This window comes from Heptranchias perlo, chromosome 5 (assembly GCF_035084215.1).
Source record: "Heptranchias perlo isolate sHepPer1 chromosome 5, sHepPer1.hap1, whole genome shotgun sequence".
Classification (NCBI taxonomy): Eukaryota; Metazoa; Chordata; class Chondrichthyes; order Hexanchiformes; family Hexanchidae; genus Heptranchias; species Heptranchias perlo.
The window spans coordinates 32,659,974-32,684,039 of record NC_090329.1 but is presented as its reverse complement, the minus strand read 5'-3'; the positions used below and the strand labels follow the sequence as shown (position 1 = coordinate 32,684,039).

At 41.9% G+C, this 24,066-nt stretch overlaps 1 protein-coding gene across 1 annotated transcript in view; it reads right to left on the bottom strand.

Moving 5' to 3' along the window:
- The window catches only part of sntg2 (syntrophin, gamma 2), a 283,588-nt gene that overhangs the window by 136,455 nt on the left and 123,067 nt on the right, over positions 1-24,066 (bottom strand). Inside the window, exon 9 of the mRNA XM_067985257.1 lies at positions 7,630-7,757. Within this exon, the coding sequence (XP_067841358.1) occupies positions 7,630-7,757 (128 nt within the window). The remainder of the gene's footprint in view (positions 1-7,629; positions 7,758-24,066) is intronic.

Here is a 24,066-nt window from a genome sequence, read left to right as displayed (position 1 = left end):
AGATAAGTTCAATTGAAAAGGAGCCAGTGTAGTGAATCATCCTGTAATATTGCCTAGTCAGTTAAGAATCTGCAAAAGGAACTCAATAAAGAAATTACATAGGCCTTGAGATTTCCTACTCGCAGCAAATCAATTGAACTTCTGTCAAGTTGATATTACACCCCTCCATTTTCTGATATATATTTTGTCATGATAAAGAGGATCATCTTGTAAGTGAGCCTTCACTTTATCATCACAAGTAGGCCCTCAACAATGCTGGAGAATAGTGACAGTTCTGCCCTTATAATAAGGTTATTTAGACATGGTGCTAGATATCAATGTCCATGTTTATATAGTGGTGGCTAATATATTAGGATTGCCCAACCTTTTCTCCTGTTTACCTGTCAAAGCATTTTTAAAGTTGTCCAAATCCAGCTATGGAATTCTCTTTAGTGATCTCAGTAAGTCAACATCACTCCAAATAGATACCAGACATCAAGATCATATAAAATCAGTTAAAATCATAGATTCATAGAGAGGTTACAGCACGGAAGGAGGCCATTCGGCCCATCGAGTCCATGCCAGCTCAACGCAAGAACAATCCAGCTGGTCCCACTCCCCCACCCTATCACCGAAATCCTGCAATTTTTTCCTTTCAAGTACTTATCCAGTTCCCTTTTGAAGGCCATGATTGAATCTGCCTCCATCACCCCCTCTGGCAGTGCATTCCAGATCCTAATCACTTGCTGTGTAAAAAAGTTTTTCCTCATGTCACCTTTGGTTCTTTTGCCAATCACCTTAAATCTATACCCTCTGGTTCTTGATCCTTCTGCCAATGGGAACAGTTTCTCTCTGTCTAGACCCTTCATGATGTTGAATACCTCTATCAAATCTCCTCTCAATCTTCTCTGTTCCAAGGAGAACAACCCCAGCTTCTCCAGTCTATCCACGTAACTAAAGTCCCTCATCCCTGGAATCATTCTTGTAAATCTCTTCTGCACTCTCTCTAAGGCCTTTCCTTAAGTGCGGTGCCCAGAACGGGACACAATACTCCAGTTGTGGCCGAACCAGTGTTTTATAAAGGTTCATCATGACTTCCTTGCTTTTGTACTTTATGCCTCTATTTATAAAGCCCAGGATCCCGTATGCTTTTTTAACCACTTTCTCAACCTGCCATGCCACCTTCAACGATTTGTGTACATATACCCCCAGATCTCTCTGTTCCTCTACCCCTTTTAGAATTGTGCCCTTTAGTTTATATTGCCTCTCCTCATTCTTCCTACCGAAATGTATCACCTTGCGCTTTTCTGCATAAAATTTCATCTGCCAGTGTCCACCCATGCCACCAGCCTGTCTATATCCTCTTGAAATCTATCACTATCCTCCTCATTGTTTACTACCCTTCCAAGTTTTGTGTCATCTGCAAATTTGGAAATTGTGCCCTGTACTCCCAAGTCCAAGTCATTAATATATATCAAGAAAAGTAGTGGTCCTAGTACCGACCCTTGGGGAAACCAGTTGAAATGAACTTTCTGTCCAGCTGTTTCCTGAATTAGGAGCAGCATATGTGAATGAATTAGAAGATTCATCCCATGCTTTAGGATTTTAAATTAATTTCAATACAGCAAAATAATTTGCTAATTCCTAGTAAATGCCTTGATGTCAGAGATATCAATCACGTCTACAAGCCTCCTGATTTTGTATTCAAATGGCTCTGAATAAATCAAAAATTGAAAGGATTGATTAGCTAACATCACTGTTAAATGAATAACAAGCTATTCTTGGCCAGTTTATAGTGACACCAATGCTTAGTTTTCCCATTATTGGTGTAGTTTAGACACAAACAGCTACTTAAATGGTTTTAGACAGACTCAGATGGAAGTGTACTCTTTGCACCCAGTTTTCCAATGGCTAGTTTATTTGCATAGCTTCAGATGCTGGAACACATTAGAGGTGGGAGCAGAAACAAAGTGTAAGTAAAAGTTAAAGGGAATGGGACAATTAAAGATTAGAATAGGGGACAATAATTCAAAAAGCCTTTGGAAGGGTTCAAAAGGCATCTTTACCCACTTGCAAAGGCCAAAGAGGGAGGAGAGTGAAAGTGACAGGCAAAAATGAAGGGAAAGGAAAATTCAAGGTGCAGGAACAAGTCTGGAGGAAAATGACCGAACAGCCCAGCATCTGACCCCATTTGTCGGCTGCTAAAGTGGAGGTGGTGCTACATGAGGAGCTTGCGACGAGGGCGGCCTTCTATTCCACACTATGGTACCATTTCCAGAGGTCAATGTGCCTGTAAGGAGTTGGAGCCACGTTTCAATCCACAGCTTACCATTTAATTGAACAGACTATGCCAGCCCAGTACTGCATGGTAATGTAGCAGGGATAAGTATTCAGATTAATTCTGAAAAAAAAAAAATGAGCACTGTGCTGAGGTTCCTGGGAACAGCCTCAGAAACTTCAAACAGCTCTTTTCATTGCCTGGAAGAGAAATTCTTCAGATAGATTCCAAAGAAAATGGACACAAAAATCCAAAAGAACTTTACTGAAACGTAATGGCACTCGACAAATTGGCATACATGAGCCCAACATGGCCCACGTAAAGCTGTCAGCTCCGATTTTCGGTTAGGGCCTCCAGTGGGAAAGAAGTCTAGTGGAGCATCGTTAACATACACTTGACCATTAGTATGCTTACCGACCACCCCACCCCGCCATCACCCCCAATTCCAGGGTCAGACTAATTAACAATCTGTGGGTGAGTTCCTTGTTGCAGTTTAGAGAGGCATGGTTGTTTTTAACAGCAAACAAGAACCATTGACATATAGTAAATTACAGAGAAATCTTTATCAAGTAGTTCTGGTCACAGACCACTTGATTTTGAATGACATTATAGGGATCTCTTGAGTAAATATGGTAGAGAATGGAGGCCCTCTTTCATACTGACGGCTGGCAGGTATCAAACAAAACCATCAGGATGTCTGGCAGAAGGTGGCAATCCTATTGCACCATTCAGCAGACCTCACTGCAGTGATATGAAAAGTGATATGAAAAGTTTAATGACTTCAACAGATTCAACAAGGTAGGAGACCCCATCATTGCCTTATATTAATGCTGTGTTCTAAGCATGCATGGCACGCAGAGTTATGTCCACCTCACAGTCTTACAGTACTTTGACTGCATCCCATGAATCCTTATTATGCAGCAGGGTACACTTCATAATAGCAATGTTCCACTGCATGAACTCCTTCCTTCACATCCTTAAATGCTTTACCCCTTGACAATTCCAACTACATTACCTGCGTGATGCAGGTTCATGGAAGTATGCCGATTACTGGATTGCACACTGACACATGGATATTCCTGTATGTCATCCCAGCAATTTCATTTTTTTCTTTTTTCTAATGTGCTTGTAGGAGAACTCAGAATATAACAAGAGAGAGAGAACCTGCATGGAGGAATGCAGCCGCCCCCCCCCACCCACCTCCCCAAGCTGCATCCACTTATTTCCTTTAAGAAGATAACTCAGGAGATCCTTGGCAGAGGTCATTATGATAGTTGGAGATGAGAAAGTAGGAGAGTAGCTCAGGGTTTGTATTAATTCTTTGCTGCTCATCCTTTTCGCTTACTGGCATCAAGCCATACACTGAAGCAATTCCATGTTACTCATTCTGCTAAAAGTTATATCTGAAGAATTCTCATTAAGATATCATTACAACACATGATTCACTTTTCTTTCTCTAAGTGTGCCACGTGAAGCACCACTGAGCAAGCCAGAAACTCTCAGCATGTAGCAGCACCAAATCTACCCACCCACTACTCTGTAAAACATCAATACAGGTAAATCTACCCTGGGAGATTTTGAGAGTGAGTTAGAGGAGAATGCACTGGCTAATACACACGAGAGAGCAGAAGTAGGAGAGAAGGAGCCTGCTGTCTGGAGGGCCAGATTGCATTGATACTCACCATGAAGTTTCTGGAGAGTCCAGGGCCATCTGCAATGGAGCCCCCCCCCCCCCCACCACCTTCCCATTTCAGAGGTTCTAAGGCTAGCCATAGCATCCCGAGTGAATGCTCAGATTACTGCCATGGGGGTCCTTGTACTGCAATGTACAATGGGTTCTCTCCTCTGCATTGGACAGGTTAGAGGTCACATGGAGAGAGTTGCTAATAGGGACTTTAACAACCTCATTGTTGCAATCAGGTCTGTGGATCCTTGGACATAGTGAGATGGTTCCCAGTAGCAAGTGCTTGCATGGAATAGGCACATATAATGTTGTTACTTCTCAGTAAAACAACACCTCTGGACTTTCCTGCTACCCTCTCTGAAATTCCATGTACCAGAAAGCCTGCACCTGGGTTACCTCAGGCTTATGCTCACAGGTCAAGGGTCATTTCAACTCAAGATCCTCTCACAGATACAGAGCAAAAGGCCAAATCACATACTCCTGCAACTGAGGGAGCAATACCAAGAAGCATAATAGGTTGTAACCAAGGGAAAGTACTGGGTACAAAATACTAGCTATACATAAAGATCAAATTTAAGAGAATAAAAATCATTTGCCTTAAGTAGTACCATGTCCACAGAGTGTTCTTGTTATAGTGTTGGATAATACTTCAGCAGGTGATAGGAATGCCATCTTTGGCAGACCAGTAGGAGATGAATGAATGTAGATGAAGGTGTATTTATTGGGGGCATGGTGAAGATATAGGGAAGACTTCTTAAGGTAATTCTGAGAAGGTCTAATTGAGGTAATTATGAGAAAGCCCTAGCAGCCAGCAAAGGTGGTTCAGTGGCTGTATTTTCAGCCTTCTGCATCTTCTCTTGGTCATCTCCTTGCTGCTCTTCATTATCTTCCTCCTCCAATTGTTCTATTTTGATGGCTTTTTGGATGACAAAATTGTACAGCATGCAATAGACTATGACGATGCAAGATATTTTGGTTGGGCTGTATTGTAGGACACTTTAGTCTAAGCTTTTGTCTTATTATGAGGTGTATGCATCTACCAGATTCTCCAGTGAGCCTAGGAGTGCTCAGCAACGACTCTGGTAGATGCATAACTCTCATTATACATGTGCTCAGCAATTGTACGTAACTGTTGTAGAGGAGCCATGAGCCTGGGTTGCAGGAGACAGCGTTGGTCTCCTAGGAGCCAACCTTGTACTGTTCTTTCACCATTAAATAATAGGGCATAGCGGATTGTCTTAAAATAAAAGAGTCAAGACTGCATTGCGGGAAGTGGAAATCCACCTGCTTGACCTCATGTAAATGGTCACTGGTGCGCTGCACATTGATGGCATGGAGGCCCTTATGATTCAAGAATGGTTATTGTGTGCAGGAGCACTTAGGGCTACACAGATGCCATCAATATTGCCTTGGACTTTGGGGAATCCTGCAATTTGATAGAATGCAATGTGAGTACACTTCACAAAACGTCATTGCCTATGAAGCACTTTGGGACGTCTTGAGGACATGAAAAGCGTTATACAAGTGCAAGTTCTTTCTAGCTGGTCATCCGTGGGGAAAGTGATAAGGTTGCTATTTCTGGCAAAACAATGCATCTGCCACCTGCTTGAAACATCTGTGCACGACTAACTGACTAGACGTTGCTATGTCTCCTGTGGAAGCCTGGAATGAGTCTGAAGCCTAAAAACTGAAGGCTACAGTGCCCTTAACAGCCACAGGCAGTGTTGTGCTTATCCTGTAGTTCACCTGCAGGTCAGATTACAGCATGTGGCACTATTTTATCATAGCCTGCTGATGAATCCTAGCCTCCACCGTTCCTCAGTCTGCCGTTGCTTCTACATGCAGTTGAAAGCGTAAAAGCAGGTAGGTGCAGTCTACTTCTGGTCCAATGTGACATGCCTGGCATCCCTCCATTCCTCCTCCCCTTCTTCTTCCTCCAAGTAACATAAATATTGAGGGATTCCCACAGGGACACCCACTGCCTCAAGCTGTAGCTGGTGAACAGAAAATGGGTAGCTCAAATCTACGCACTATAAATGAACCACAAGAGTAACTTGTAGTAAAAAACAACTGAAAAGCACAGCTGAAACTTCCAGACTGTACCTTTATATAACTTCATATTCAACACTAATGAGAGGCCAGAGTTGCAAACGAGGTCAGAGTTGGAGGAGGGTTGGAGGGCTCGAGAGAGGTTACAGAGATAGGGTGTGGTGAGGCCATGGAGGGATTTGAAAACCAAGATGAGAATTCTAAACCCGAGGCCGGGAGCAAATGTAAGTCAGCGAGCACAGGGATAGTGGTGAACGGGCCTTGATGCGAGTTAGGATACGGGCAGCAGAGTTTTGGATAGGCTTAAGTTTATGGAGGGTGAAAGATGGGAGGTTAGCCAGGGGAGTCTGGAGATAACAAAAGCTTGGACGAGGGTTTCAGCAGCAGTTGAGTTGAGGCAGGATGGAGAACGGTGATGTTATGGAGGTGGAAGTAGGTGGTCTTTGTGTTGGAGAGGATATGGGGACGGAAACTCAGCTTTGGGTCAAATAGGATGCCAAGGTTGTGAACAGTCTGGTTCAGCCTGAGACGTTGGCCAGGGAGGGGGATGGAATCGGTGGATAGGGAATGGAGTTTGTGGCGGTGGCCGAAAACAATGGCTTCGGTCTTCCCAATGTTTAATTGGAGGAAGTTTCAACTCATCCAATATTGGATGTCGGACAAGCAACGTGACAAATCTAAGGTAGTGTCGGGATCGAGAGAGGTCATGGTGAGGTAGATCTGGGTGTTGTTAACATACATGTGGAATCTGACGTTATATCTTTGGATGATGTTGCCAGGAGGCAGCATGTAGATGAGAAATAGGAGGGGGCCAAGGATAGATCTCCGGGGAACTCATACTTTATACTTCAAGGTGTCTAAAGTATTAAAAAGAAAGGCAGTCATTTCATGCTATTTTTTTCTGACTTGGAGCCAGAAATTTATAAGTACCTGCCAATCTGCAAACTTTCTTTACCAACGGCAATCAACCTTTAATTGACTAAAGGATGTGCCTTTTTACATGTCAGTTTTACAACCATAAAAGGACAAGACAAGTTAAACTAAGCTGCAACTCCGAAGCAGAATAATACATTGCATATTACACAGCAAAATGTTCCTATTATTATAAAACAGTGTATTACCTGACTTACTATGAGCAACTTACAGGGGATTCATTAATATTAAAAAGCTGACATCATCTGTACGGTGAACAGAGGATTACAAACAACTGATGCAACAGTTAGTCGCCAATCATGAATGCTGCTACAATACGAGGTGCTAAGGTAGTAAGGGATAAGAAATGGCTGTTTTTAGACCCAATTTCACATTCCTACTAAAATTGAGTTCATTTTTTCAGAAGGATAAAGTATTGAACTGCTTTTTGATTATACATCAGTATGTTTGAGGCTGCTGTTGGCCAGCGTAGGTAAGAAACTGTTACATTTAACTTCACTTCACATGCCTTCGTATCTCTGCAAACACAAACTCGATTAATCCAAAGCAAACTGCATCTTCTAGTAACTTTATACATTGCTATGGAAATGTAATATTTTCTCATCTTTGTAAAGGACTCTACTCCAAAATGTACCTAAACATCTGTACATAAACAATATCAGAAATGTTCCAATTTGCTCAGTCTTTGTCTCTCTGGATTACAAACCTTAATTGATCTGCTCCAGCTCTGTACCTTGAGACTCGAGCCATCGACAAAGGGACAGATAAGGTATCTAGCCAACGCTTCTCATATTTTGGTTCATTAGCTGAAGGTGAAGAAGGTGATGATGGTGCCTGCACAGAATAAATGAGACACATCAGAAACACCATCGAATCTGAACACTACTGCAATGCATCGAGTATTGGTTTATGTCTGGAATAATTCACAGCACCTTATATTATTATTCTCCAGATTTCATGAATAACCAGTTACACAGATGAAATTATAAAAACAACCAGTCCAGAGGATTGTGACTTATCGCTATTATATCAACTAAAAATTCAGAAATGTATACTAACTAGTTTCTAAGCATGTCTAGTAATATATATTCACACATAAGTATAAAGCTCACATATTAAATGTTTTACCCATTCTCTACTGAATTTTCATATTATCAACCTGTGGACAGCCTTCAAGAAAAGATCGTTAGAATAGGAGAAGGTTAACCCTCTTTGTGTTTAAGTTTTAAATACAGTTCCTGACAATGCTCCCACCCCCCAATGTAGAATTGAATAATATAAAACTTAAGATTTAACATTGAAGCTTTTTAGCAACTTTGGGTGATATAACAAAAAAATACTCAGTCTTTTCTGAGCACTGGTCGACTATCGTCTTTAAAAAAGCATTTGCTCTTTCATTGACTTGTTCTGTACAGTGGCTCCGTCATGGCTTGCAGGCTGTGAATGCCATTGACTGATTCAAGGATGAGCTCAAATGAAAGGTCATCAACCTGAAACATTAACTCTGTTTCTCTCTCCACAGATGCTGCCTGACCTGCTGGGTGTTTCCAGCATTTTCTATTTTTATTTCAGATTTCTAACATATTTTGCTTTTGTTGAGGATTGGCTCGTTGGCCTTTGATGGCTTTTCCTCCCTCAGGGTTCCCACTACTGTCCTCTGCGAGCTCATCTGCCCGAAGCCGCAGGCACTTTCCGGAGGCCACCAGGTTACTTAATCGCCGCTTGCCATTGACCAGTACCATCTACGGTCATTATGGCAGCAGGTTTAAGCACCTGATCCGACTACTTTGGTGAGCTTAGATTCTTGTTAAAACATAAGTATGCGTGTGATATGTGACGCAGCGATAGATTCGGATAAGAAGTCAAGAAGGAATTATTAGAAACCTGTATAAGTCAGGGCAGAACAGAGCACATATTGATAGATTGTTCTTTTGTACAAAGCAGCAATCATGTTACATATATCAGCAGAAGAAATACATATGCACCACAATATGCCTTTACTGGACTTGCAAACACTTTAACAGACAAGCCCTTGATTTCAAGGCAGCTGCAATGTAAGTAGCTGTGTTCTGTAGAAATCTGTATTATTATTGTGTAACATCTTTCCGTGATTATGGAAAATAAAATGTAATAATTGATTTAATTGATATGTTAAACATAATAATGTATGTATACTAAATCATGGAAAAAGAGCAAACTTTAAAATTTAAAATCTTCAATACTATCGCATTCAAGATTGTTGACTTCTCCCATCAGTCACTCACGGCAAGTACTGCAGGTCATACTGGAGTATTAATGCACATCCCAACATCATTAGTCCTTGACTAGAACTCTGAGAGCTGATTAAAGTATGAGGCACAGCTGGCTGCTTTAATGCCACTGAGGTCCTATATTGCAGCGTAAAACAAGCCGGAATATTTATTATTAGTAGTTGCAGTTAGATTTGACCCTGTAACCCATTTTAAATGTTACATCTCAGCTCCCAATGTAATGGGAGTTGTACATTTTTATCTCAAACAGCTCTTTAGTTGAGTTGTATCTGAGATGCCATCGCTAGCAATTTAAGAGCTACCACCTTCGATCTCCTGATGCTCGTTTTCAGAAAAGGGATTCTACCATGAATTAAAGCCTGCTGCCTCAATCAACATGTGAAAATCTACATATTAATATTTTGAGCTAACTAACGCAGATGTCAGGGAATATTTTCTGCTCTAAAGTTCAAGATAAATGATTTCACTAAACTGTCATTGGTTTATAATGGCAATTTGGAAAAAGTATTTTCCTGTAACTTTACACAGACTTTCATAGCACATTCTTCCAATAGCACACTGTAGTCAAAATGCAATGAAGGTTAGTTTACCTAATGAATGGCACCATCTTCAACACATACATTTTTCTGGCATCAAGATGAAATATCAGAGTATATTGCAGTAGCGAATCAAATTCTCTTACTATGAATCACCTCATGTTTTCTGTACTTTAAGACTTCGTGTGACAAATGTAAAAATTCATTATAATTGTAATTCTGAATTCTCTAAATTTCTTCTGTCACCTTAATCAGAAAATATATCTTCTTTAATGAAAAAATCTTTCTACTTCCTTGATTCATCTTTCCTGCTTCTGTCATTCCATGAGAAAAATGTAGCATATTCATCATGAGATGATTAAATGTATCCTTCATTTCTTTTGCTTTTAGCTATTGTCTTACTTTTCCTAACCTCCCTGGCTCTCTGTTCTTTTCTTTATTTCTGTATAATTTTCCCTCCTTATTTTACTATTTATTACTCCCAGTCCTTTTATTCTTTTCACTATCTCGGCTTTTTCCTTGTAAACAATATACATTAGATCAGCTGGCCAGTTCAGACATGGTTACCTTCTGATCATTTACCTTCAATTTTCATCCCCTTTTCTCTTGAAGGCACTGACTCATGCTGGGGTAATGTTCACAGTGAGGGTTTTGAATTGACCAGTTTTACAATGGCCCAGTGGGGTTTTAAAACTGCCACTGGTTGACAGTTTTAACCAGCAATATAGTGGATGGAACCAAAATTTTGTGGGGGATGGGGAGGGGGGAGGAGTGGTGCAGGAATCTTGGAAAGAATGTCTGCTTTCAAATATTTTTTTTAAATTCCAGTTCTCTCCAGGCTGAGATCATGGCCTGGACCACCAGGTGGGATCCACTTCTGCCGTTTGATGACAGGGTATGCCTAGTCTCACCAGGCTTACCGCCACCAATCCCGTTGAGAGACAGGGAGCTGGGAACTCCCGGCGTTGGGAGTCCCGGCAACTCGTTATGCTGCTGTCCGTATATGGGGCGGGTGAAGGCTCGACCTTTTACAGCCTGTGGAAATCCCGACATGAGGCTAGGACCATGTATTTACAGGTCCATACGTAATCTCCTGTCAGAGTTACAGAGTAAGCGTGTCAGAAGAGCTGTGGATACTTAGGCTTGTTGCTTTCGGGAGAGAACGTTGGGAAAAAAAATTTGCACTTGGAGTGCAACATTTTCTCTGCTCAGGAGTCAAAATAAAATATGCTTTGTACATAGCTGTAAATTTGCAACACCTTGCAATAGAATACAATACAGCCAGCGTAAACTGTCAACAGTGCTCTTAATGGACAGGACTCAATGGGACAGGCTGCCTTTCCCCATTCTGTGCTTTCAGATGCTCTCACACTGCTAGAAATAATAAAACGTAGGAAATTATACAGGTCTATTCATGCTGAGATGAGTAATATCGTAATGTTATTGTTATGTATGATGTGTAAATGACACAACCACCAATATATATTTCGGACTTTTATGCTGCACATACAATTGCTTATTTAAGGAGCCACACAAGTTAAAACTCTACATCAAATTTATTAGGAATGCTGGATTGTTGTAGTTTGAAAAACAACCCAGTTTTATGATTCATTTTTCCCCTACAGATCGCTGCCTGGAATTCCTGCAGGGTTCTCCGGCGGGAGATCAGCAGAACCCCCACGGAAATGGCCTAAACTATTAAAAATGACCACTGGTGGCATTTCTCCAAGGTTTCTGCTGATTTTCTGCCAAAGTCACAGTGGGGGATCAGGAGAGCCCCCATGGGATCTCAGGGCCCATACTTGCAAAGCGACTCACTCTTCTTACAAAAGAAACATTTTAAGTGAATAAATTTGCAACATCTATCAATCGAAATTACGAATTATGTAACGAGTTTGAAAGTGACAGGAACGGTTGTCACTAACCTGTGAATATTTGACTTGATTATTATCCTTTAACCCACACGGTGCAGTGAGTCCTATGACTGTGCAAACACATTTGAATTTATAAGGGGGAAGTTAATTTTATTTGATAATTAGCTGAAAGAAAAGATAACTTTATAATGTTTGCTAACATGAAAAATTGCTCAGACATTTTGAGGACTATGATATGGACATTTGAGGGTGCTATCTAATCATCACATTTGGAGAGCAGTGTGCATGTTGCAACATATTATTTAATGCAACCAAGATCATGGGTTCTTTCCTAGCTAATAATAGCTATGTCTATTTTGGTCACACTTGGTTACAGTCACGGTTAGACTGTTGCATATTTCATTCAAAATTAATTCTGTTTCACTGGATTGACCGTGTATGAACTAAATAAAGAGGATCATGAAGGATTAGTGAATTATATTAATTTCTAAGTTACAGTGAACTCTGCCTGAAAGACCATCTGCACAGTCAGACCACGTAATGTCAGTTCCAATAATAAAATATCAGTGCCAAGGGACTGTGGTTATGATTTTTCCTATGATGAACAGGAGTGACTTTATCACCATCTGTAGTGGGTGAAAAGGAAAATTTCTAACCCAACCTCAGAAATTTAACACTTAAATGACCACACAAGGGAATTTACAATTTGTAGTATATCTATGTTATTAAGATAGCATCTGTGTACATTGAATAGACAGACTGTCTATGCAGCAAGCTGTTAATTTTACCAAAAGCAAAATACTGCGGATACAGGAAATCTGAAATAAAAACAGAAAATGCTGGAGAAGCTCAGCAAGTCAGGCAGCATCTGTGGAGAAAGAAACAGAGTTAACGTTTCAGGTCGAAGACCTTTCTTCATAATTCGTCAGAAGTAATTTTGGTTAATTCCTTCTTGCCGTATCTTTTCTCTTATTTAATCCTCCCACCCATTAAAAAAATGTTTTCTTCCTCAGGCACAACAGCATTTGTTGGATGCTGGACCAAGTGGGCAACCTATTCACTCATCTCTGCCAAGGCTACTGTGTAAACTTGCTGTGCAAAATGGCCATGTTTCAACCATCTCAAGTTCCAGCTCCTTCTCTCATTGAGGAAGTGCTTTACCTCTACCCTCAGCCTACTCCCAACAGACAGGCTGAGAGTATAATGTGGAAAACTGGAGGCTTCCCACCACTCCACAGCATTAAATCAACACATCAACATATTTGCTGCCATGCCTAACAATATTTTCTTATTTTGCAGATGACTTACACAATGTCTGAAGCCTGACATGATACAACAGGACTCCAAGCAGTCGGAACAGTGAAGAAAGCTGCAGCTATTTACATTGTTGAGCTATGAACAGCTTCTGGTTGGACTTATCTCTGCTAGTAGCTCTGACTCGTGAATTTGGTGATGAGACAGTGTGAGCACCATCTTAACTCTTTGCAAATTGACTCTCCTAAACAAAAGCTCCTGTCTTCTTGGTGATCACACTCAGTAGAGGAAAATGGGTAACACCTGGCAGTGATGAATTTTTATCATTAATTATAGGCAGAAGTCATGTCGCGATGTATATCAATGTCACTTCTGATTACCAGGAGAGAGACAATTATATCTGATCTCTCCATTATGACAACCTCACATCAAAACTGATCATTGGACACCAGTTTCACTGTATTCCATTTGTCACATCAGAATTGATTCCCTCTTTTAATTCAAAGTCAGGTATGTGGTGCACTGTCTGCAGGTCTATACATGCTTTATCTTCTGGAGCAGCAGATCAGCTGCCTCAAGGGATTTGGCTGCCACTGCACTTCCTGATAACCTTCTCACTGCTTGTACCTGCTGTAGGGAGTGCCAAGTGATATGTATGGTACTTGCAAATTATTAACTGAACATTGTATTATCCCCCAATGGGAGCAAGTGCATTGTAGCAATTACACTCCAATGTCTCCTCTTGCAGTGCTTTTGTTAGTCTTAGATGGAATATTCCAGAGAGTTTGGAAATAAAAGCAGCTAGTTATTACCACATCAATTTGAGTGTTTATAGGGACATAACATCAACGGCATGCTCCCATCGAATATTTAGAATGTTTGCATTAAATCTCTTTTCACTTCACATTGATAGATTTTTAATATTGTAAGTTACAGCAAAAATAAGTAACCTTTGGATTTATCCATATTCATTTGTCTAACCATACCATCACTTTCCAGAAAACTACCTGAACACTCATTCTCCCCTTCACAGGTACAATTGGTGAGGCACTCTTTCCCTTCTAAGCCTCAGTACACAGATGCACTCTTTCTCTCTACCCCTAAATCTTCCCAGTTCACAGATGTACTCTCTTCCCCCTCCAAAAACCTCCCAGTTCACAAAGGCACTCTCTTTTTCCCCCAGAACCTCCCCATTTTAGAGGCACTGCTCCCCAAACCTCCCACCCCCCAAATCTCCCCATTCCCCAAACCTCCCCATTTTAAGAGGCACTCCCTCCAGGTTGAACCCTACCACTGGATTCAGGCAACATTATATAGAATTTACAGCACAGAAACAGCCATTCAACCAGTGTTTATGCTCCACACGAGCCTCCTCCCTCTCTAGTTACTTCATCTAACCCTATCAACATATCTTTCTATACCTTTCTCCCTCATTTACTTATCTAGCGTCCTCTTAAATGCAACTATGCTATTCACCTCAACCACTCCATGTAGCAGTGAGTTCCACATTCTCACCATTCTCTAAGTAAAGTTTTTCCTGATTTCCTTATTGGATTTATTAGTGACTATCTTATATTTGCCTAGTTTTGGACTCCCCCACAAGTGGAAACATCTTCTCTAAGTCTACTCTATCAAACCCCTTCATAATTTTAAAGACCTCTATCAAGTCACCTCTCAGTCTTCTTTTTTCTACAGAAAAGAGTCCCAGCATGTTCAATCTTTCCTGATAGTTGTACCCTCTCAGTTCTGGTACCATCCTTGTAAATCTTCTTTGATTACCCCGATATCCTTTTGTAATATGGAGACCAAAACTGTGCACACGACCCTAAGTGTGGCCTAACCAATGTTCTATATAAGTTTAACATAGCTTCCCTGCTTTCACACAATGTGCTGGTGTAAAGTGAAATCAGTCATTCAATGATATTCACTAACAGATCAGGAAAATAGATAGCCAGAAAGTGAAGACTTCTAGAGATCTGGCACCTCAGCTTGATTCATCCCTGCCAAGGGAATGATTGATCAGCTGTTGACCCCTGAAGCTAATGAAGAAAGCAGCAGGTGTAGTAAGAGTTGTATGTGATAATAACTTCTGAATGAAAATAAAGATAAAGCATTCTTATTCTGTGCTTATTCCTTTCTTCAGCAGCACCTGTCCTTACTTGCTAAGCACATACACCTCAGCCAGGTCACACCCAATCAATGACAGCATTACCTCTGCGACTAAGCCCCTCTGCTGGATACATATGCAATTACATTATAGTCTTAAATAAGGCTGCATTTGGTGACACCACAATTCCCAGTCAGAGTATAGATGATTGGGTAATTCCCACATCAATCACGCACGGAGCCCGCACTGCTGTAAGTGACTGGGATAGATATTACGCACAATTATTCTCCACTCACTGCATTTTGCTGGAGAAATAACTCTGTTTTTATCGGGAGACCTTGCTGTAATTTCAGTCCATGAGTTCTTTTTGCTATTGTTTGTGGACACACTTTTTAGTCTCTGTTTGTTGTTTGCTGAGTAAATAAACTGTTTTCTGTAAAGCAGACTGTTTATTGTAAAATAGACTGCTGTAAAATAAACTGTTTGCTGTAAGTCCTGCCATTAGTCCTGCCCCGCTTCCAACTCATTGGCTGACACAGTGGTGATAATACGCACTTCGCTTAAATAATACAATACGTTTTCTGGGTCAGGTGCGAAAGGGCTCCACAGAGAGAGGTATGCAAATCTGCAATATAGCCGAGTGCTCTGGAATCTTCCCTTTTTATATTGTGGGACAGGTTAGACAACGACAGACAATCGATGTTTGAAAGTTACATTAAGTGAATTTGTTTCTGAGTGTCAGAACTTCTCCAGTGGCTAGGGAAGGTCCACGCAGGCTGATAAACAAGAAACAGCATTGACAGGCAGTTCAGGTGGGTTGAGTGCTCCACTCATCCATGGTGAGAAATGATGGTGGCCTCATTACCTTAAGGCACTGCTGCCAATGTTGGACTATAGTAGGCAGCAATGCAGTAAAATAAAATGGGCATCAGATGCAGCAGTAAGTACAATTTAAAATCTGACAAAAACAAAAGAAAACATTTCTCAAATCAATATTATCCTGAGCATAGTAATGTATTCCAATGGCAGCAGGTTGGAAACAGGGGCAAGGCTCAAGATAACTTAGAACTCAAATTCAGAGGAAAGACCTGCAGTGCTGAACTTAACACCTTTGGAGTAAAGACAGCTGAGGGAAAATACCACCAAAGTCTTTGAAATGCTGAGAGCCACAGAGAATGAAGATAAAAGTAGGTTATCTCATATCCTATTAAGATTTGAGTAACATGTATATGGCCTGCAGAGTACACAAGAACATAAGAAAAGGCAAGGATAAGAAAAGGCTATTCAGCTCATCACTCTAGTACTCGAATTCACCCAGCCTAGTATCTGACTACATTTTGAATGCCCTTAATCTCTTTGATCTGGTAGATTGTTCCAAGTTATTATTCAGCCTTTGAATAAAGGATTTTGTTCAAATATCTGTTTTAAGTTTACTTTTCACTAGTTTAAATTTATATCCTCTGGTCTGATTTATCTTGAAGTAATATTCTGGGTTCACCTTATCTATGCCAGTTAATACTTTATATACCTCCCTAGCCTCTTTTGCCTTCATCCTTAGCCATTTCAATACCATTCATGGAATGCGTGTGTCATTTTTATTATTCCTACTAGCAATACTTTACTTTTATCTGCATTTCATTTCATCTGCTATTTCATATTTTTTTTACAACTCATTCTATTATTTCTGAGCTGTCTCCTCCAACTCCAGTGCCCCTCTTAGTTTGGTATCATCTGCAAATCTGACCACTTTGCATTGAGTTTCTGAATCCAGGTCATTGATATAAATTCGAAACAGTCGTGGTCCCAACACTGAGCCCTGAGGCACCCCACTCATTACTTCCCACCCACCCTGATGTTACTTCTCTAACTAATACCCATTGTTTCCTATCCTTCAGTAAATGTCTTACCCACTCCCAGGGTTTACCCTGAATTGCTAACACTTTGAGTTTAACTAATACATTTTCATGTGGATCTTTGTTAAATGCCTCTTGGAAGTTTAGGTACACCACATCATAGGGCTTCCCACAGTCCAATTGATCTGTCATTCCTCAAAGAAGTCCAGGAGGCTGTTCAGGCAGGATGTTCCCCTTCTGAATCCATGCTGACTGCTATTAACTGATGATACCAGAACTGAGAGGATATACTTATCAGGAAAGACTAAACAGGCTAGGGCTCTTTTCTCTAGAAAACAGAAGGTTGAGGGTTGACCGAATAGGGGTCTTTAAGATTATGAAAGGGTTTGATAGGGTAGACGTAGAGAAAATGTTTCCACTTGTGAGAGAGTCCAAAACTAGAGATCATCAATGTAAGATAGTCACTACTAAATCCAATAGGGAATTTAGGAGAAATTTTTTACCCAAAGAGTGGCAAGAATGTGGAATGCACTACCACAAGGAGTAATTGAGGCAAATAGCATAGATGCATTTAAGGGGAAGCTAGATAAGCACACGATGGGGAAAGGAATAGAAGGGTATCCTGATAGGGTTAGATGAAGTAGAGAGGGAGGAAGCTCGTGTGGAGCATAAACACTGGCGTAGGCCAGTTGGGCTGAATGGCCTGTTTCTGTGCTGTACCATCAATGTAACTCAATGTAACTAAATAATTGTGTAGATAATCCTCAAGTTTACTCCTGATAATCATTCTAACGTTTTGCATGAAATAGAAGTAAGATTGACCGTTCTATAGTTGCTTGCGTCTGTTTTATCCACCCTTTTGAATATGAGCACCACATTAGCCTGTCTCCATTTTATTGGTATCGCCCTAGTGTCCAGTTACTCCCTCAGAATGGTTGTCAACATTTCACAAATCTCCTCCCTAATCTCTCAGCACTCTGAGATAAATACCATCAATCCCTGGGCCCTTATTTGTTTTGAGCCCGTTTAGTCTATCTAGGGCTGCTAACTCATTCGTATTATGGGAATTGGATTCAGCACTCCAATAGTACTGCAATTGGCAGAGGAGAAACAACAAAACCAATCATGTTAAATAAAGTGCAAATCATGTTGTCAGGTTCCACTGGTACCCAAGACATTGGCCCTACCAGCCCGGGAACAGTTACCTGGGACTGGCAAGAGAACAATTCCTAAGAAGATTGAGAGACATTGTGACAGAGCTGTGCTATTGTAGTAAAAGTGTCCTGAAAATGCATTTGCAATAATTCTACTAATTTCTAGGAAAACAAAAAAGAGTTAATGTTAAGAGCCAAGGTGTTTCAAGATACCATTATGTATGAGGAGGACAAAAGATCTTTTGCAGTTAACATCTAGTTCCAATTAATGGCTAGAGCTTGGCAAACCCAGGCTTATCAAGGCTGAATATTAGAAAGCCATATTTTTGTTGACAAGAGTGGTTGGGAGTGATCTAATCCTTATCTGGATTTCCTTTCCATTGTTATTTAAAGCCAGAGAAAGTGAAAAGAGATTTTGCAACTAATGAGCAGACCTCGCTTTCATCAAGTAATTAAAATTTGCCTCTTATAAGTTTTGAGATATGTTTGTCTCAGGTATTGATCTCAAAAAGGAAATCCTTGGGATAAGAATCACTCAGATTGGCTAAAAGATTGCATCAAAGGAGGTTTTTTGAGAATAAAAGGTATAAAAGATGGTGTTATTGATAAAAAAAAGTGGTCAGTGAGATTAGAGGCATCAGATGATGTAAGATCGATCGAAGTGTTTTGATGGAATGGGATGTTACAGGAGTTCTTTCACCCCCAAATTCCTCAGGGCATGATCCTGTTGGTTATGCCACTTGCCTGGCCTAGACTCCACTGGTGGGGACCATATCTGCCATTGTGGAGGCCAGTGAGATACCTCACCTCACTGGTACGATAGGTCGCCATCTAGCCTAAGCAGTGGAAACTCCTGGTGTAGGGAGTCTCCGTCCCCAGCCATCATTTGCCTTGTATTTTAAGGCAACCAGGAAACTCCCAGAAATGACAGTGTCCTGCTGTACCTGAATCTCGACTAATTTCCTAAAGGTTCTGACCAGCCTCCTGTTGGAGTTACAGTGGGCACGGGGGCATGGGTGGACACAGGGGCATGGGTGGGCAGGGGTTATGGGTGGGCAAAGGTTGGCATATGTGGGCTTGGGTTGGCATAATTGGGCATGGAAGGGCATAGGTTGGAATGAGGTTGTGAGTCATGGGGGATGAGATCGGGGGTCAGTCAAGGGGGGTTGTCAGGATCGGGGGTCATCACTGGGGTCCGCGATTGTAGAGGGGGAGGGTCGGGGGTGGGAGGATTGGCGTGGGCGGGGAGGATCAGGGTCGGGAGTGGGAGGATCGGAGTGGGGGGAGGATCGGGGTGAGAAGATCGGGATTGGGGGTCGGACGGGAAGGATCAGGGTCAGGGGATCATGGTCAGGGGTCGGGGATGATCGGGGATCAGGGGGTCCGTGATTGGTGGTCAGCGGTCAGTGATTGGGGGGGGTCCGCGATCGTTGGGGGGTCGGTGCAGGTAGGCTTATTGGGCCTGGGGGAAGCACTCCTGCTCTTCCAGGCCCACAAACTGTGCCTTTCTAGGCACCTTCCTGTTAGTCTTAGGCCTTTCACCTCATTTCACGAGGCGTAAAACAGAAGGCCTGGGAATCCGGCCCTCTGGGGTTGAAATCGGGAATTGGTGAAAAATGGGGTCTTAAAGCCTCCTTGAAAGGTTTTATGGCCCGACCTGCCTCCTGGGAGTGGGTTGGTTGCCCAACCCTTGACCCGCCCCGGTGAAAACCAGAAATGGGCGGGTTGGAGGCGGGTCTGAAATGGTGGCAATTTTCAATGCCCCCCGCCCCCAACCCACCCGTTATTTAATTTGAAAATTGAGCCCAATAGGTCAAATGATCTCCTTCTGTGCCATAACTTTCTATGATTCTATGGTTCTATAAAATGTCAGAAGGAGGAAGAAATTCCAAGTCAATCAATTCTACTATACAAACTCAGGACAAGGTTGTATGAACTATTAGAATCATCTCTAAAGTTACAGGCTGTCATTAGCAAGCTTACAATTTTTAATATATTCAATAGATTTCCTATTCAAAAGTCATAACTTGTCTACTGTGCACGATTGCTGGGAATTTTCTCACGGATTCTCCCGATCGGCCACCAGGCGGAGACCCTGGATAGGCATGTAAACTGGGTTGCCGCCATTCTACTGCCAAAGTTACGGTGGCCTATAGGGAGAATCCCTAAGGAAATTCCCAGCGGCAGTCCAAACTAAACTAAATTTGCTGACTTTATGTCAATCTTTGACATTGAGTATTATGTCAACTTATGTAATATATAGAGCCCAGCTGATGCTGAGTTACTGTGAGAGGCCTGAACTGCCTTTGTAACCTTAGATATTAATTCTGTCAGTTAAGAATATTTATCTAAGTGCCTTGTACATCATTACTGTTTGATATCAAAAGGCTGCTAATGATATTATCATAACTGTGTTAATAAAGAAATGCCATTTCATGATTTCATGGTATGATTTCATCTTCATCTCTGGCACCTGTCGGCCCATGGCTGCCGGAAACTCCATGCCAGTCCTCCATTGGGGAAGGGGCTGCCCAGTCACTCCCCCCTCTCTTTTGACAAGAAAGGTTAACTCATTCACCGAGTAGTGCACTGGTCTTCTAAAGGGTGCTGATTGTGTAAAGGTTAATATAATTTGGACCAGTTAATGTAAAACAGTTCAAGCGGGCCAAATTTTGTCATCTAATACTTTTCTAGACGTAGACGTTTAAGTCCCAGGTATTTTTTTGATGTGGAGTTAAGGTGAAGGGGTTAAGGTCTGGGGCTCTTAGATTAATATTCCTTAAAAGGATTGTGGGTTTACCAATTCCAGTGTTTTTAAACCATCTTCTTCATTAAGACCTAGCGACATGACCAATAATCCATGCAGCACTGCCAAAGTCTGTAAAAGTCACCTTGGCTCTCAATTTCTATGCATCGGGCTCTTTCAGTCTAGCAATGGTGACATCTGAAGTCTCAGCCAGTTTGCTATACATAGATGTGTCAAGGAAGTCACAGGTGCATTATTTAGCACGGCCAACAACTTTATCACCTTCACCACTAACCAGCAACAACTGTATGAAAGGGCAATACAGATCTTCTGGCTTTCAGGATGTCACTGATTGTACCAATGTTGCCAATCAGGCGCCCTGTGCATAATGCTGTGTCCCATCTGAGCCAATTGGGATTTTAGTCTCAGTGTCAAGCTGGTAGGTGACCAACAGCTCAGAATACAAGGCTTCCCTGGAGCTTTCACAATTGCTATCATTTGAAGACTGCATCCATTTGAAGCGGAAGGAAAAGTAGAAGGTTGGCTCCTGGGAGAGCAGAGCTACACTCTGCATCCTTTGTGCCAACCACAGACAGTAGCACAGGGCAAGTACAATAAAGGTCATGCTACAACTAGGTGATTATTGAACATACCATTTTTATCTTAAAGCAGTACTTCAGATATCTTGACCAATTGGGGGCTCCTCAGTATTTCATAAGCAACTGTTGTCTGCTGCCTGCTCCTCAACTTTATGCCCTGCAAGGCTGCCTCACTCTGGAGGTCAAAGAGCAGGATACTGAAGCCATGACAAAACAAGGGGGTGAAAGTGAAAAGAAATAGCTGCTAAATCAGCAATGCATCATTATAGAATCATAGAATCATAGATGTTTACAACATGGAAACAGGCCCTTCAGCCCAACATGTCCATGTCACCCAGTTTATACCACTAAGCTAGTCCCAATTGCCTGCACTTGGCCCATATCCCTCTATACCCATCTTACCCATGTAACTGTCCAAATGCTTTTTAAAAGACAAAATTGTACCCGCCTCTACTACTGCCTCTGGCAGCTCGCTCCAGACACTCACCACCCTTTGAGTGAAAAAATTGCCCCTCTGGACCCTTTTGTATCTCTCCCCTCTCACCTTAAATCTATGCCCCCTCGTTATAGACTCCTCTACCTTTGGGAAAAGATTTTGACTATCTACCTTATCTATGCCCCTCATTATTTTATAGACTTCTATAAGATCACCCCTAGACCTCCTACTCTCCAGGGAAAAAAGTCTCAGTCTATCCAAACTCTCCCTATAAGTCAAACCATCAAGTCCCAGTAGCATCCTAGTAAATCTTTTCTGCACTCTTTCTAGTTTAATAATATCCTTTCTATAATAGGGTGACCAGAACTGTACACAGTATTCCAAGTGTGGCCTTACTAATGTCTTGTACAACTTCAACAAGACATCCCAACTCCTGTATTCAATGTTCTGACCAATGAAACCAAGCATGCTGAATGCCTCCTTCACCACCCTATCCACCTGTGACTCCACTTTCAAGGAGCTATGAACCTGTACTCCTAGATCTCTTTGTTCTATAACTCTCCCCAACGCCCTACCAGGTGTGCCAGGTACTAATTCAAGATGGTGTCCTATGAGTGTCAGAGGTGCCCCGTTTCAAAGCTACAATCCGTGTCTTTAAAATAACCTTCCCAAATCCACCTCCACCTCTACTTGCCAGTTGCAGTTCCTCAAATACCTTCAATTCCTATGTATTAACTGTACTTCTGCTTCACTTCAAACAATTACACATCGATGGTCGGCACAATATTCAGCAATGCAATCTTTGAATTCATTCTGTGGTATATGACTCTAGTTATTGTGCTTTGTGATGGTGCTTCCTCTTTGTGCTACTGAATTGTGTGCAGCACGTAACACCTAAGTGATTCTTTTCTTGAAGGAATAGGTGCGATGGGTTTCTCTGGCAGATTGGCTGGCTGCAGAGTTCCTCTGACAGATTGCTCGGATCCTGCAGGCCAGAGACCTTGTGGTGTGCACTGCAATCTGGTGCTGTTGTGGCTGTCTGGACCTACCCATTTTCTGCCATCAGCTTTATTGCCAGCCAACTCGCTCCATGGCCACTGCTGCAGGGCTCTCCCACAACATGCCTCCTAATCTGTCGGAGAGCACTTTAGGCAGCCGTGGGGGTCTGTGAATCTCTAACTCAAGACTATTTCTATACAATATCCCAGCATGGTGAAGCCAGGGAAGAATGCATTTTGAAGATTTGAATCCAAAGCCTCTAAAGAAGCAATGTGAGCATTCATGACAGATGCTACTACTGTGCCTTTGACCTGCACCATTGATAGTTCCACCGCAGATGGCGCAGGAGTTGCCATATCCTTCATTGCAGACTTCAGTGCAGATCAACCTTTCATCCGTGACTGTGCAGATCTGGGTAGTGTCATCCTCCACATTCTTTCTTCAACCTAGCAGAGTGTTTTGCATGGATACAAGCGTCTCATGTAGACAATCCTGTTCAGACATTGATCTCTATTTGCAATCAGACCCTACAGGGCCTGGATCCCTAGGTGTCACAGCAGTGGCAAAAACCACACTGGACCCCTGGTTAGCAGATGTCAGGCCTTGGGTAACTATCAATAGTAAATTAGGTGTTATGTGCTGCACACAATTCAGTAGCATAATTTCACTTTGGTGGGAAGAATAGAAAAACAGAATTTTTTTTAAATGGTGAGAAACTGTTAAATGTTGGTGTTCAGAGAGACTTGGGTATCCTGGTACAAGAAACACAAGTTAGTATGCTGGTACAGGAGGCAATTAGGAAAGCAAATGGCATGTTGGCCTTTATTGCAAGGGGGTTAGAGTACGAGAGTAGAGAAGTCTTACTGCAGTTGTGCAGGGATTTAGTAAGACCTCGCCTGGAGTACTGCGTACAGTTTTGGTTTCCTTATCTAAGGAAGGATATACTTGCCTTAGAGGCGGTGCAACGAAGGTTCACTAAATTAATTCCTGGGATGAGAGGGTTGTCCTATGAGGCGAGGTTGAGTAGAATGGGTCTATACTCTCTGGAGTTTAGAAGGATGAAAGGTGATCTCATTGAAACACATAAGATCATTAGGGGGCTTGAGAGGGTAGATGCTAAGAGATTGTTTCCCCTGGCTAGAGGGTCTAGAACTAGGGGGCATTGTCGCAGGATACGGGGTCGGCCATTTAAGACTGAGATGAGGAGGAATTCCTTCATGCAGAGGGTTGTGAATCTTTGGAATTCTCTACCCCAGAGGGCTGTGAATGCTGAGTCATTGAATATATTCAAGGTTGAGATGGATAGATTTTTGGA